This window comes from Cyprinus carpio, chromosome B19 (assembly GCF_018340385.1).
Source record: "Cyprinus carpio isolate SPL01 chromosome B19, ASM1834038v1, whole genome shotgun sequence".
Taxonomy (NCBI): domain Eukaryota; kingdom Metazoa; phylum Chordata; class Actinopteri; order Cypriniformes; family Cyprinidae; genus Cyprinus; species Cyprinus carpio.
The window spans coordinates 10,164,052-10,180,750 of record NC_056615.1 but is presented as its reverse complement, the minus strand read 5'-3'; the positions used below and the strand labels follow the sequence as shown (position 1 = coordinate 10,180,750).

Sequence of the window (16,699 nt, the reverse complement as noted above, 5' to 3'; positions counted from 1 at the left end):
TTATTTATTTTTTTTTTTTTGCCAGTGAGCATTGTTAAATCTGAAATTAAATTAGCCATCTTTGGATTCTATTTGCATATTATCATATTACCTTTGAGGGACAAAATATGCCAAGATATGTTCACTGTAGTCCTCTTTAGATGGCAGGATTTAATTGAATGAAACTGGTATTCTAATGTAAATGGTAACCTTAAAATATGAACCGTATATAGCTACTGTAATAATAAATACTATACAATTATGCATTATATACACACTTAAGAAAATTTGACAACCCATTGAAATACTCATATTACAAATTTCATGAAACAACCAGCACTGTACAAGATATTTCAAGAGTAAAGTAAAAACATATTATCCCACCTGTGAACGATGCTCTCCTACAGCAAACTGTATAATAGCAAAGTTAGGCGTATGACTGCTGTCAATGCGCTCTACAGTGCTGGAGTCAATCTTCAGCTCATTGCTGATCTCAGCACTCTGAATGAAATCCTCAGTCTTCAGGTCCTCCACCCGCTTCAATTCCCCATCTGCCAACTGGATGATGGAGCCCTTGGTGAAGTAAAGGGGCAGTGAAGGGGCTGAGGGTGGCGGCGGAGACGTCAGCAGGCCGGCAGGGGCTGGAACCACAGGCAGATGCAACTGGGCTTGAACCACAGCTGCAGCAGGGTGAGGGTATGGGGCTGGAGCCTCAAAAGTCTCTACTTTTGGGGCCATTGAGGTGACGAAAGCATGGGGCAGTGCCACAGGCAAGGGCGGTGTGGTCGATGTAGCAGTAGCTTCAGTTCCACTCACTGGGATGATGACCGGCTGAGTTCCAGGGATGACCAGGTGCTGGGATAGGCTGGTGTGGTAGCTGAGGGACTGCTGGTGCCCTGTGCCGGCAATATAACCGATGATGGGCTGCTGAGCAGAGTAGAAATTGGCAGAAGGGAGGCCCAGGGAGAGTGACTCTGTGGTGTTATGTGTGGTCTGGATGACGTCATGAGGAGACAGTGCAGTAACTGCACCCTTCAGACTGTCCACAGGTGGAGGGGGAGGAGGAAATGGAAGGGAGGCTGAGGAGGAGGAACTGCGGGATACAGGTTTGCCTGCGCAAATCCCTCCTTTCTCAGTGTGGGATATTGGGGGAGGCAGCTTGTCAGGTGTACCTCTGGGATCAGCAACACCAGAGCTATGACTGTTGGGTACCAACACCAATGAGGTCCGCATGGCTGTGCTGTCCTGTGCATATTCGGCAGGTAGCACCACATGCCGAGCCTCATAGTTACGTGGGCTCTGCTGCTGGTGGATCTGGTGCTGTTGAGTAGAGGAACCCCCTTTGGCAGTGCTGCCCTGCTTCCCTGCACTAGATTCGGGAGATGGACCAAAGCGTCTGTACTTCTCCAGCTCTCCGTTCAGAACCTCCCTGGGCCTTGTCTCCTCCCTCTTGGATAAAGGTCCATCTGTGTGTGTGATGTGTAAGACTGGCGAGGGGCCACTGATGGGGAGCGTGTGGTGAGGGTGTAAGTGTGAAGGCAAGTGAGCTTGGGTTGACGGAGCAGTCCGAGGAGATACGCTTAGAGGAGAACCAGCAATTTGGATGTATTGGGTGGAGTGGGGTGAAGAGGTGTTGTCAGTTGTGACCATGCCAGGAGGACGGCCTAATTGGTGGTGCTGGTCAATTTTGGATCCTGGAGAACTGTAGGTGCTGGCATAAATCTCACGTTGTGTGGTAGTGGTGGCAACCGAATGGGGAACTAGAGGTGAGATGTAGCCAGCATATGGTGCAGAGTACGGAGAGCTGATGAAGTGAAGATTGGGAGGCAGGGGTGTGTACTGGATAGTGCCAGCAGGCTGAGAGAGGGGTGACGTGTACATGGCAGGTATGGTGGTCACTGCAGTGGGAGCTCTGGTTAAGTGCATGGACGAGGGAGGTGTGCTCTCAGCCGTGGCTGGCAACGGTTTGTATTGAGGCCCATCGGGTTCGGAGAAGGTGCTGGTGTGCTGCCGCCCTCTGTCATGTCCACTTGCCAAACTGGCAAGCCAGGCCAGGTTTCCCGAACGCTGGCTCTCACTGGCAGGCGCCATCACCATGGGCCTCTCCACTGAGGGCAGAGTGCATGCTGGGATTTCACGCTTCTTTGGGGGCAGACATTCATTGCTCCGCTCGTGGTTTGACTTCATGGCGTCTGAGAATCTTGTATCACTCTTTCTGGATGTTTCTTCCCCCTGTCTCTTTTGGCTCTCCCTCTTGGTCTCTGTTTGTATTGCTAACAGAGTGTCCCCTCCCACTGACTGGCTGGGAGCGAGGATGGGGATGGGGTAAAGAGGAGAGTGGTGGTGTGAGGGGATGTGTCCTGTGCCTATGGTCGGATGGACACAGATTTCAGTCTTAAGCAACAGAAGTCACACCTGCTGTGGGAAAACGGTCCATGCAATTCATGCGGAATCATTTCCCTCTGAGAGCGAGTCTCCAGGACTGCAGGAAGAACCTGAAAAATAAACACATGCATCATTAAGGTTATTACTGTTTTGAAAACAGCTCTATGGAAGGAAGTCCTATACACCTCAAAAGTGAAAGGGTAGTTCAGTGCATTCAATAGCTTTGTAAAGTATCACTGTACATGTGAGTGGGCATCAGTGTCTTGTGGAGGGCACTCATAGTGTGTGTGTGTTTGGAGTATGTAAGTGGACCCCCTGCAGGGCGAGATAGAACACACAGTGTGCGCATCATTAATAATGAACCGGCACTCTGCACTCAGAACATATCTGAAGCCAGTAACACATTTACCATCATGCAGCATACAAACACAAATTGTACACATAATGAAGCTAGACTTGAATGGACAAAGTACTTAAGCCCACAAGGCTTAAGCGACACCAAACAAAAACAGACAAACACAGAGCAAGTCACATGTACCTGCAAGATTACAAACACATATGTTTCTTTCTCTGGAATAACATAACAAGCACTAATGAATTGTGGGTAAGTGTATTATGAAGGTAAAACTGTCTATTTAGATTTGATGTTGACTTTAAGAGCTCTTCATCAAAGCAGGAAGCCAGTGTCTCCTTTTCTTCTACCATCTACTCCAGAGTGTATGGGGAGACACGTGACGAAACAGTGATGTTGTGCAGTGTTATGGCTTGTTTGACATTTCTCCCTGAGCTCTATTGATTGAACCCATTCAGCTGCGTCTGTTGTCCAGCACTGGTGGGAGGGTGGTTTTGCATGATAAACAGGCCCTGATGATTTAACAAGTGTCGCAGTTCTATAAAAGAATAGGCTGATTCTGCTGTAAGGGGAACCCACCCTTTAAGCCAATCTGTATAGCAGCCTACTATTTGTGTGTATGGAACACTTACACAAAGGTACCATGGCATTACCATCTGATACCATTACTATATCTCTATAGTGTGCCTGTCAAGCTTCACATCCTCAGATAATGTTTTAAAATTAGACATGATAAGAGACCATACAATACTGATCGTTTTGAATGTTCAAAGGTTATGTTTAGGTTCACAATGTTCATGTCATCACTTAAAGCAGACACAACAGCCCTCAGCTGATTACAAACAGCAGGAGCATGTCCTCTCTGTTTGGTCTTTAGTCAAAGTAGTGTAGAAAGGTTACGCAACAGCTGAACACTATTGATTGACAGCTATTGACATTAAGCAGGGTGTTTATTTTCAGCACTCTCTCAATCAGTGTTTCCTGACAATTTTTTTCTTTTTTTACTTTTCATCCCCCCATCCGTTACTCGTTCATTCCTTCCCTTTGGCTTGTATATCTTTTCATCTCTCTCTGCACCACCCCCAACCTCTCTTCTAAGTATTTTTCCTTCACCATAATTTGCATCAGACAAGGGCAATCAAGCATGTTAATAACCCAATTATCATAATCATTTTAATTAATGATTTAAGTAATCATGCATGGTAGATGACAATATTATCCAGATGGTATTATAACTTGCTCAAAAGGCAATTCTAGAGGTTTGAACTGGTCTCTTGCAGGTCCTTGAATGCTCGTGGTGAAATAAACCCTTTATTATGGGATTATATTTGAAAACTGATTTAAATGGTAATCAGTGGTTCATTGTTCCCAGATTGATGTATGATCTACATCTCGATTTAATCTCTTCACATAAGAGCATATGATATATGCTTCCCATGAATCAAAGCATACCCGAAGACACTCTCTGCATCTGAATTTGCGTACTTCCCAACTACACAGTATGCAGAATTCAGAATATCAAATGTGTGTGAATAAGATATGAAAACTGGGGCGTGGGGGGAAGACATGAAGAAAACTGAGCTGGGCTGCTCTTTTCTTGTTTAAATGCTTCAGGTCTCAAGAAAATTCCCTGTAGTTAAATACTTCATGTTTGTTTATTTACTTACTTATTTACAATTTATGGTTGTTGTTATTACGTGGTCAAAGAACATACAGGTAAAAGGACAATGCCACCATGACATATGTAGTATTTCCAAGAATGTACTGACATTACAGACAGGCATTCTTGGAGAACACGCTTCATCAGCGGTTGAGAAGTCAGTTATTTGAATTCAATATTGTGCTTTGTTTCTGTGGACAGAACAGAAGCAGTTTACTTTCTCCAAAAAAAAAAAGGAAAATCCTGTAAGCAGTACTGTATCAACATAAAAATAATACTTAAAAAAATTATATTTAATTGTAAATTTAAATTTTAAATTTTTATATAAAAATTATATATATATATATATATATATATATATATATATATATATATATATATATATATATATACACAGGTGCATCACAACAAATGAGAATGTTGTGGAAAAGTTTAAGTAATTCAACTCAAATTGTGAAACTCGTGTATTAAATAAATTAAATGCACACCGACTGAAGTAGTTTAAGTCTTTGGTTCTTTTAATTGTGATGATTTTGACTCACATTTGACAAAAACCCACCAAATCACTATCTCAACAAATTAGAATATGGTGACATGCCAATCAGCTAATCAACTCAAAACACCTGCAAAGGTTTCCTGAGCCTTCAAAATGGTCTCTCAGTTTGGTTCACTAGGCTACACAATCATGGGGAAGACTGCTGATCTGACAGTTGTCCAGAAGACAATCATTGACACACTTCACAAGGTCAAGGTTAAGCCACAAACATTCATTGCCAAAGAAGCTGGCTGTTCACAGAGTGCTGTATCCAAGCATGTTAACAGAAAGTTAAGTGGAAGGAAAAAGTGTGGAAGAAAAAGATGCACAACCAAGAGAGTTGAGTGGAGGATTATGAGGATTGTGAGGAAAGATGGATTATGGGGTTTGTGTGGAATTATCGATTAATGGACTGAGGCTGGGGTCAAGGCATCAAGACGTGTCAAGGAATTTGGCTACTGTTGTCGTATTCCTCTTGTTAAGACACTCCTGAGGCATCTTACCTGGGCTAAGGGGAAGAAGAAATGGAATGTTGCCCAGTGGTCCCGAGTCCTCTTTTCAGATGAGAGCAAGTTTTGTATTTCATTTGGAAACCAAGGTCCTAGAGTCTGGAGGAAGGGTGGAGAAGCTCATAGCCTCAGTTGCTTGAAGTCCAGTGTTAAGTTTCCACAGTCTGTGCTGATTTGTGGTGCAATGTCTTCTGCTGGTGTTGGTCCATTATTTTTTCAAAACCAAAGTCACTGCACCCATTTACCAAGAAATTTTGGAGCACTTCATGCTTCCTTCTGCTGACCAGCTTTTTGAAGATGCTGATTTCATTTTCCAGCAGGATTTGGCACCTGCCCACACTGCCATTAGCACCATAAGTTGGCTAAATGACCGGCCAGAAAACTCACCAGACCTGAACCCCAGAGAGAATCTATGGGGTATTGTCAAGAGGAAAATGAGAAACAAGAGACCAAAAAATGCAGATAAGCTGAAGGCCACTGTCAAAGAAGAAACCTGGGCTTCCATACAACCTCAGCAGTGCCACAAACTGATCACCTCCATGCCACGCTGAATTGAGGCAGTAATTAAAGCAAAAGGAGCCCCTACCAAGTATTGAGTACATGCACAGTATTTTTTTTTTATTGGTCTTATGAAGTATTCTAATTTGTTGAGATGGCGGGTTTTTGTTAAATGTGAGATAATATCATTTAAATTTAAAGAAGAAATATGTTTTTTCAGTCTGTGTGCATTGAATTTATTTTTAATACACAAGTTTCACAATTTGAGTTGAATTACTGAAATAAATGAACTTTTCCACAACATTCTAATTTATTGAGATGCACCTGTGTGTGTGTATATATATATATATATATATATATATATATATATATATATATATATATATATATATATATATGAGCCATAATGTACAAAGAGTGTAATGTAAGATAGTGTACAAATCAGAGATATTTCAATCATCATTATAATTCATTAATTATTGTCTTTCATCACATATTAATTGAGAAAATACACAGACTATTTCTAATTCTAAAAATGAATTTGTCACTGTAAGACTATTTAGTTGAATTGAAAAAAAGTACTGAACCAAATAATTTAATTATATAAATAATCTATATTTTTTAACTATATATATATATATATATATATATATATATAAAATATAAAATATTGTACAGATGTACAAAATAAATGTATAATAACAATTAATATATGTAAAAATATTTAAATTATTATAATTTTATAATTAATAACATTTTAAACGAAATAAAAAAGGAAATATTATTTGTCAAGATTGAGTCCCAGCTTGAGGTCTATTCCTGATCCTGTTTCACTCTCTCCTCTATTATCACTTCCTATCTCAACCATCCTATCCCATAAAGGCAAAAATGCCTAAAATATAACTAAATAAGAAAATAACTGAAGGTACAAAAAACAATAAAACTAAATAAGAGATAAAATAGTTTATAAATCACAGAATTTTTTTGATGTTACATTGTCCAATACCAACACTACCTAATGATGTTTCAGAGGAAAATTTACCAAATTTACAATTCAGTCCATCAAATTGACAGATAATGATTATCGCTATCAACCTTTATGACTCATCCCTATTTAGTATATACTGCAAAGGCATGCAGCCACTATATTTCAAGGGCAGCACAATAAAAGAAAGAGAAAGTCACAGTATGAGAGAGAGAGAGAGAGAGAGAGAGAGAGAGAGAGAGAGAGAGAGAGGGAGAGGGGGGCCGTAGTATTTTCTCAACAAATCTGCCGCTTATACCATTCTTTAATGAATGTCGATACTGCAGGGAGCCAGTTAGGATTAATGACACTGATGCCAGTAGCTAGTATTTTATGCACACACACACACACACACACACACACACACACACACACACACACTTACTCACAAACATGCCTCAGTGTGTTGCTGTGGTATCCCGGGGAAAGCCAAGTCCTAATCTTTCACAGTTGGGTCCTCTCAGCCTTCCCTGCTTATCCCTCAGGATTAAACCCAACACATACACACACACACACACATACACACACCCACCTCCATTGCTTCAGCATTGTAAACTAAGAGCGTAGTGAGAGTTGAGAGAGAGAGAGACAGCAGTATAAAAGCCTTGTCAGCTGGATCTTGCTGAGCGCAATAGGAACAGTATCAGATGACCTGAAACCCAAACTTATTGTCCTCCATCAGCCCTGGCAACACTATGAATCATGTCCCCGGGGCCCCAGAGCCACGGAGAACAGCGGGGACAAATCAGAGACATTAATCAAAGACATTCACTGTGAATCTAACACAGACATGAATGAGGGAAAGCATGGGCTCTCCGAATGCATTTTGCTCCATAAAACTCCACTCGCACCACAATAATGCACCGCAACAATACATGTCCTCCAGAGTGCTCTGTGGGCTGCATTAGTGGGTCAATGGGAGATGACCGTGAGGATGACAAGGTTTAAGTCAATATAACCACAGCATTATTGACAAGAATCTATGAGTAATGCACACAACCAACCACATTGATTCAAAATGCAAAAATATTTTCGATTTGGAAAATGCTGTCATAATAAAAAAAAAAAAAACAAAAAACAGAAGAAAATATGAAGAATATAATTTTATTTTTATTTTGTTAATGTAATTTTATTGTTGTAGTTGGTGGATGTGACTATAACTATAACTTTATTATTGTTTTTTTATGGTTATTTGGATTTTGATATTAATTTTAAACTACATGGAATATTAATTTGACTTTAATAATAAATTCAAATGGATAATGTATATAAAATATCCACAGAAAAACTTGAACTTTACTGGTAATTTCCTGCCATTATCCATTAAGTTACCAACATTTCTTTTAACCCTAAAACAACACAATGTAATGAATAATTCAAAATATGGATAAAACTCCAGTGAAAAATCAATATGGAAAATTACTTTACTATTAACACAGTACACTGGGCCCTATTTACAGTTTAAGGATACACTTATATTTATACACTTCTATAATAGATGTATATAAATATCTTATGAAGGATATATAATTATGACAACACAAACTTGTGTAAATAAATGTGTAAAATAATATACTTATAGTACATAAAGTTCAGAATGCATCTAATATGCCCCAAAATGCTGTCTAGGTAATCAGCTCACTAGACACAGTGAACTGTACTGTAGCCCTTTCCACGCTTTTCTGAGGTACTATCCCTTTAAAAGGTGGGCAGATACTCACTAACTGTCCCTGCCTTTACAATCAGTCCCAGTGCCTGGTCTCTACAATGAACAGCACAGAAATGGATAGAGCGAGTGAAACGGAGACAGGTTGTAATGTAGAAACGACGAAAGAAAAGAAGAAATAGAACACTCTCAGGAGAGAGAGCTTTGTTGCTGTATGAAGAAGTGCAGCTGAATGACTTGCACTTTCAAGTCCAGAGATACTCATGAAGAACATGAATCACAACGACAAGACAGAATACTGTTGCCCAAACTTATCTTACGAACCTTAACAGTTCGATCAAGTACCACTTCATTAACACCAATTAAAACTCACATTACAGTTTTGGTGACAAGCAATATGCACATATACTCACAAATGGACACAACTTACACTGTTTGTTTAGCTTTTTTGCTTTAAAAAGGAACTTTACATGCTAATGTGTCTACTACTAATTATTTTAACATGATGGCTCAAGTTTAACAAAGCAAAACTGATTTTGAAATACCCTTTGGATGCTGTTGGGAAACATGCTATAACTATAACAGAGACATGCACACTCTAACAGACGCACGATCGAGTAAAACACAGCGTAGTGGGAGTGTGTCTAAGCTTACCTTGGTGTTCAGAGAGGCCATTTGAGTCACTCTCTCAGTCTGTCTCTTATTCCCACAGGAGTCAAACAGACACAAACGAGCCCCCTCTTGCTCTCCTCCCACCCCGAGACCTTACGGAGGTACAGCGGTGTTGCCGGCGTGTACGGAGGCCCTTCCTGTTGAAGTCATGGCTGTGGTCAGGCACTGCCCCCTGCCCCACCTGGCCCCGAGTGTGTGAGCTCTGAGCCCTGCCCGCAGCACTCAAATGTGCGTTATGCAAGGCCTCTCCGGGCCACCAGCTCTCCCCTCCCTCGCTCGCTCTCTCACTCACTCACTCGCTCAGCTCCTCCCACACCTCACCTCACTGCGCACCACCAACTTCATCAGGTATTCATTCAAAAAAGACACAAGCCAGCTGGCAGCATGCCCAGACTACACTGCTAAAGAAAGAGAGAGAGTAAAAGAATGAAAGGGAGACAGAGTGAGGGAGGAGATCAGGGAGAGAGGGAGGGATATACACAAAGACAGAGGAGGGAGGGGAGAGTACGAGGAAAATCGGGAGGAGGGTCATTAAGAGAGAGATGAGATTAAACCAGAGAGTGATGAAGAGATACAGTGCTGTTACTACAACTACAGGCACTTTTGTGTCCCTGGGTGTTTGACTGTTTTTAAAACTAAGAGCTTTTTTTTTTAGTGAAGATCACATTAAAAGTGTCAAGGAAATTTTTATGTAGCTATAGAGTTTATTGTTTTTTTTTATTGCTTAATTCACCACAAAAATAGGAACTGTTATAATAATCTTAAAAAAATAGTAAAATTAACATATTTAAAAAAAATTTTGGAAATGATTTCTATAGTACATATTACTGTTTAAAAGTTCAGGGTTAGTAAGATTTTTGAAATTATTTATTTTTTTATGCTCACCAAGGCTGCATTTATTTGTTAATGAATACAGTAAAATACAATAACGTTTTGTTATTACAATTTAACATAGCTGCTTTTTAATAGAAAATATTTTTAAATGTAATGTATTCCTGTGATAAAAAGCTGAATTTTTCAGCATCATTGCTCCAATATTCAGTGCCATGTCATCCTTCAGAAATCATGATTTGCTGCTCAAGAAAAATGTAATATTATTATCAGTGCTCAAAACAGTTGCTTATTATTTTTTGTTTTGATGAATAGTTACAGAGTTTGTAACATTATAAATGTCTTTACTGAAATGTTGATAAATTGAATGCATCCTTGCTGAATATAAGTAATAATAAATATAAGTAATCGAATAGAAGTAATGTCTTTAAAAAAAAAATTTAAATAAAACTGACCCAACCAACAACCAATTTGCCCAAAGACAAAGTGCCAGTAAGAGTAAATTTGACATTTTATATATAATTAGTAGAATAAAAGATTAAAGTATTAGTATAATTTGAAATTAGCATTTTATGGATAATTTATAGTAACATTTTAATACAAAAACCTCTCAAATGTCATTTCCATCACAGAACGATGTCAAACACATAATCATTTAGGATTTGCTGCAAATCTGATTTGCTAGTAGTCAACTGAAATAAACCAGTGAAAAGAATATTAAAGAACCTCCTTTTGTAAAAGTCAAAAGTGCATCATAGCTGAAGAAATATGCCTATAGACAAACTACTCAGATGAGTAAATATGCCCTCTCCCTTATACATGCACTCCCACACACAGCAATAATGATCTGAGCAGAAGAGCACACACAAACACAGACCCACACACAATTCCACGGAGAGTCAGGATTGGAAGCTTATTGCAGGTGAGCTCAATGAAAGCAGAAGGACATTGTGATGCTAATCCTGTACAACAACATCTCATCTAATCTGAGGCCTCTAAACCTAACCTTAAATGAGTTTCAGCGCCATTTAAAACTCAAGTGGCATATAAACACTAGGGATTTTTCACTGAATTCTATGAATTCATCAGCAGGTGGTGCTAGAGACAACAACGTCTCAGATTCGTAGCTGAAGGCTAGAGAGTTTGTTTAGCTGACCTAGTTAGCTAAGCAGTTTTAATAAATATATATTCTGCTCAGTGGTGGTGAAGATGGTGCAGTGAGACTGGACAACAGAATTCTCACTATTAACTAGTTGCTTATTAGCATGCCTTTTTTTATTATATATATAGGCCTATGTATAAACATTTCTCAGTTTCATTTTGTTTACCCTGATACTAAAAATGACAAACACACAACAAAATTACTAAAACGTTAAAATCAAAATACTATAAAAATATCGAAGTCATACTAAAATAACACTGGCTTATGAAGAGGCCTAGTTGAAACCAGATGACTTTTTCTAAAAGGTGCAAACTGATTGTAGTGGAAAGCTTGCAGACAACTGTGGAATAGATGACAATTTGGTAAAATGTGTTTAAAATGTGGCGAAGGAAGTACAACCTCTGCTAGGCCTTTTTCACAACAGAAACGCCAGCTGAGGAAGTTCAACCTGCTGACACAATTCTACTCGGCTGTCGTGCGTTCATCTGTAACTGTCTGGTTTGGTTCAGCTACCAAAACAGACATCAGGAGGCTACAACCAACAGTCCAGACTGCAGAGAGGATTTCTGGTGCCCCCTGCCCAGCATCCGGGACTACAGGTCCTACCACTGAGGAAGAGGGCAGGTAAAAACATCACAGATCCGACTCACCCTGGCCACAACCTACTTGAACTGTTGCCGTCTGGCCGGTAACTCAGAACACTAGACACTAGAACATCCAGGCACAGGAACAGCTTCTTCTTCCAACAGGCCCACATCTCATTAAACTGACAAATGACTTCCAAGACCCCCTCAGTGCAACTTCCACTGTTAAGAGCAATATCCTGTAAATTCACTCTTATTTATTATTATTATTATTATCCATAATATTGTAAATATGTACAAAATATTTTCTCACTTAACCTGACTGCTTCTGACATAACCAAACTACCTTCATACATTTCATTTTTGTAATATTTTCATTTTGTCATCTTGTTGAATGTATATATATATATATATATATATATATATATATATATATATATATATATATATATATATATATATATATATATATATTGTTTTCATATAAATGTTATTTTTATATATATATATTTTTTTTTTATTTCAGTTGTTTTTTTGTTTTTGTTTTTTCAAACTAAAAGGTTTTTACGGTTTTCGTTTAAACCAAATAACCAAAATATGGAATACAAATGTAGAACAAAAACTTTGTGAATGAGGCTCGCTGAAGTTCTGCGTGCACAGACTCCATGTGGGCCTGCTGATGAGTCAATTTAATGCACGGCTGAATGCATCCCTATGGGCCATGTTATGGAAAGTATGAGGCAGTCAGAGGTTGTCAGTGCTTTGAGTTCAGGCTCGGTCATTAATGCGAGTCAATCTGAAGCGCAGCTCATGACAGGCATGCAAGGAGTTCCCTTGTTAGGTGAGGGAGTGCGTGCTGTTTACAGAACCACAGTCAACAAAACAAGCGGCACGGGATGGTTTGTCTGTTGCTGTGGTAACTAATTAGCTATGCTCTCCATTTCTGGGCCTTTAGGGTAATTCAATGAGTTTTTGTGTGTTTACTCTGAAGCGTGTGCAGTCACCCGAGAGATTGATAAATGGACGGGGAGAATAGAGAAACAAAGAGATACAGACCGAGATTACAACAACAGTCAGAAGCAGAGAAGATAAAAGAAGTGGTGACAATTTGAAACAGAAACGGAAGATTCAAATCTCTCACTCTGGAAATCTGCATCTGCTAACTACCTGATAACAAAATATTCCCTTAATTCATTCTTCACAGGAGATGAATCTGCTCTCTACAGCAGAGAACATCATCTTCCTTCTCTCTGCAGATTGCAGTCATTAAATAAGAGAAAGACTTGACAATATAAAGCTATCAGATTCCTATTTGCATTCAGAACAGTTTTAATTCCTCTTGGGATGCTGTCAGACGAGTCCTGAATTGTGTTATATGGCAGCATTATTCAAGAAAGACCTTTAGTTCTTAAAGACTGTCAAACTGAAATGTTTAGCAGCTGACATAATCATAGCTAAGCAGTGCTTGTCTTGTTAATTATACATGAGCTTCGTACAGTCGCAGAGATGCTCGCTTCCTGGTTTTTAGTTTTGGCATCTGAGGAAAGTTAAATAGGTTGAACACAACCGTGCTGGCAAATATGGTACTGGACAGAAACAGAATGATATGATACTAATATTAAGACAACCAGAGCGTTGTTGTAATGTACTTGTCCATGAAATAAAAAAGTTAACCCCAGTTTACAAAGTTCAGTGGGAAATTTCGAAACCTGGATTAAAGCTGTTGTTCACACCATTCCAGTTTATTGTAATTATGAGATGGCAATTCTGATTCTACTCAGAGCTGTTTACATACATACTTCAGTTTAATAATTTCAAGTGTAAAAAGCTCAATGGAGGCAACTGCTTTTGCATCCCAAGGTGCATCTGGTCTTGCAATCATCTGACCTAATGACTCTAACATGGTGGATGCCCAGACTATCACAGGCACTTCTATTTTAAACTGCTTCTTTTATTATATTTCTTGGAAAGCTGAGTTAAAATCATATCCAAATGCAATTAACAGTCCTGTTTTATACTTGACACATGCTGCTAATCACAGAATGTATAAATAAACATGAAAAAATGTATACCATTTTATACAGCAATATGCACACACATGAATAAACAAAGTTACAGTCTTCTATAAATAGTTCTGTTTATCTAACGCACAAAATGATCAGTTTTATATTCCGCTTATATATCTAAGGTGTCACTCCTGGGGTTTGCAGTAGAATTTGTTCTTTCTGTGTCACTCTAATGGTTGAGTGATTGAAGAAGCACTCAGATGAAACTTCACAGGAAAGCTCAGCACCATTCAGTGGAATGTAGCCACCCTCTCATCGCCAGATGTGGCCTTTTACATGCACGCACACTGAATGGTTTCAGACTGATATGCATTTTCAGACCTGAATAGCAGCGAGGCTTTGATCGCACCTGCATGCAAGAGAATGGCTGTGACTCCCTCCGACTGTCTGCAGTTCAGCTGTGGCTTCCCTCTCTCCGCTGCTGTCCCTGTGAAGCGAGGGATCAACTCCAGAGACGTGTCGCCAAGGAGACACATGAAAGGCTCTATACATACGCATTACGCACTTGTGCGCACCCACGCATACATATGTGCATGAAAGAAGTCTCCCGCACAAGACTGGCAGCACTGACACCACATTCATTACTTTTGAAGGCATAGTTTAATAAAAAAAATTCAACTTTGCATCACAGGAATAAATTACAGTTTAAAATATATCAAAATAGAAAAGTAATTTTAAATTGTAATAATATTTAACTTTTTTAATTAGCCTTAATGAGCCGAAGGACTTCATTCAAAAACAATTCTAAAAAATCATAAATACTCCAAACTTGTCTAGTTGTCCAGTAGTGTAATGAAAACAAATGGAGCTGTCAAAATGTTAAACAAAAATACAACATAACAGTATCAGAAAAAATTATCAACATGAATTTACATTACTTTTATACTACTTTTCAAGTGTCATTTTAAAGCTTTATATCGTCAGTCCCAAGGTGAACCGTTCCTTTAATCCAATATCTCCTTCTCTCCATCACTTCTCTAATCATGCAGCACATTCTCTCTTGCTTGTATCACCGTCATCTGCCTCTAAGCACTAACAACCCAACAATGACTCATTAGCTGGGTGAATAGACAGATTGGCACAGAGAGAGCAGTGCCACAGTCATACCCAGCATGCCCAGCAGCACTACAGAGTGGAGCATTAACCCCATACTGAGCCCTAAGGAGAGAGGAATGACTGCAGATTAACTTTATGTGCTTTTTACTGAAGCGCCTGCAGCAAAATGCAATGGCCGAATGCTGAGCTCACACCAGTCAGAAAAGCAGCAGTCAGCTCTTAGTCTGAGAGTGAATTGTGCTCTATTAAATAGAGAATGCCTTTTCATTTGCAATTCAGTGCCTGAATTTGAATTGCAGTAGCAAACAGATGTAGGAATGTTAATAAAATTTGAATTTAAGGAAGTAATGTTGCATTCATGAAATTCAAATAAATTCATGCTGTCTTAAGTGTTGTTTTTAATAATACATTTTTGTATTTGACTGTATAAATTTCCCACATGAAACACACAACATGCAATATTTCCAAAAACATTAGATCATAGCAGCACAACTGTTTTAACATTAATAATAATTCATATTTAATTATACAAAAATGTGAGAAAGAAAAAACTAAAATCAAGAAACATAGGCTATAATTAGTCAAAATTTATCCATCCATTTATTTAATCATGATATGTATGATTCTTTTGAATTTCTAAAAATAATTCTTTTCATAAGCTCATGTCACACCTCTCTTCATCAGCTTGCACTGACTGCCAATAGCCGCTCGCATCAAATTCAACACATCTTTTTTGCCATCACCTGACCAATTAATACTAGCACTTACCTATTCTATTCTATTCTATTCTATTCTATTCTATTCTATTCTATTCTATTCTATTCATTTTGGTCTAATTTCTTTATTTCTAAAAAACCTTGCTGTGTGCACTGTGCTAGAATAACTGAGTCTTGCCTCAGCACTTGTATATTGTTGCTCTCTCGTTGGTCTGATTGCTTCTACTTTGTAAGTCACTTTGGATGAAAGCGTCTGCTAAATGACTAAATGTAAATGTCATAAAGTATAGTAAATTCAAATTACAGTATATTTAATTAAATTCTCTGTATGTTGCCCAACCGTTTAGTGTGTACGTTTTTTCTATGTACCTGAATGCTCACTCCACCACAGATGAGTGTAATAATGTGGGAGGGGAAAGAGAGAGAGAGAGAGAGAGAGAGAGAGAGAAAAGATGAAACCGTAGATGATCAGAAACTCAGTCTTGGCTCTGTTCATTCTCTCTCAGTGCCAAGTCTGAGCGTGTAACTATAAAAGAGAGTAAGGGAGGTCTCTGAGGTCGGCCCAGTCACTGAACAAAAATACTCACATATGATTGCCTAGCTTAATGACTATAAACCATAAAATTTATACATAGCTAATTGTACATACTATAAACTAACCCTCACCCAAACCCATAATTGGAGCTCAACTTTTTGATATGTGGGTGGAAGTGAGAAAAAATACTTTATTAATTTATTTATTTAAAATATTTATAATTTTATGAATATTATAAATATATAAACTGACAAATATAAAAATAACATAATAATAAAAATAAAAAGATTTATTTAAAAAGATTTTATTTATAAATAAAGGGAGGTTAAGAAACACACAGAGTACTGGACTAATAATGACCATGTAGTAGCACTCTTTTATAAAATTTCAATTTTCAATTAATTACTGTACATGAATGACATTTTTCATGACTGTATTAATGAGCGTGTATAAATGGAGGTGATATTGC

General features: G+C 38.5%; 1 protein-coding gene across 5 annotated transcripts in view; it reads right to left on the bottom strand.

The window, feature by feature from the left end:
- The window catches only part of LOC109073706 (ataxin-1-like), a 104,358-nt gene that overhangs the window by 9,585 nt on the left and 78,074 nt on the right, over positions 1-16,699 (bottom strand). For 4 of the 5 annotated variants that reach the window (XM_042744754.1, XM_042744753.1, XM_042744752.1 and 1 more), the window contains one exon: positions 364-2,474. In XM_042744754.1, the coding sequence (XP_042600688.1) occupies positions 364-2,166 (1,803 nt within the window). In that variant the 5' untranslated portion in view covers positions 2,167-2,474. Of the gene's footprint in view, positions 1-363; positions 2,475-9,262; positions 9,664-16,699 lie in introns of those variants that run through there. The other variant, XM_042744756.1, reaches the window with a different exon arrangement.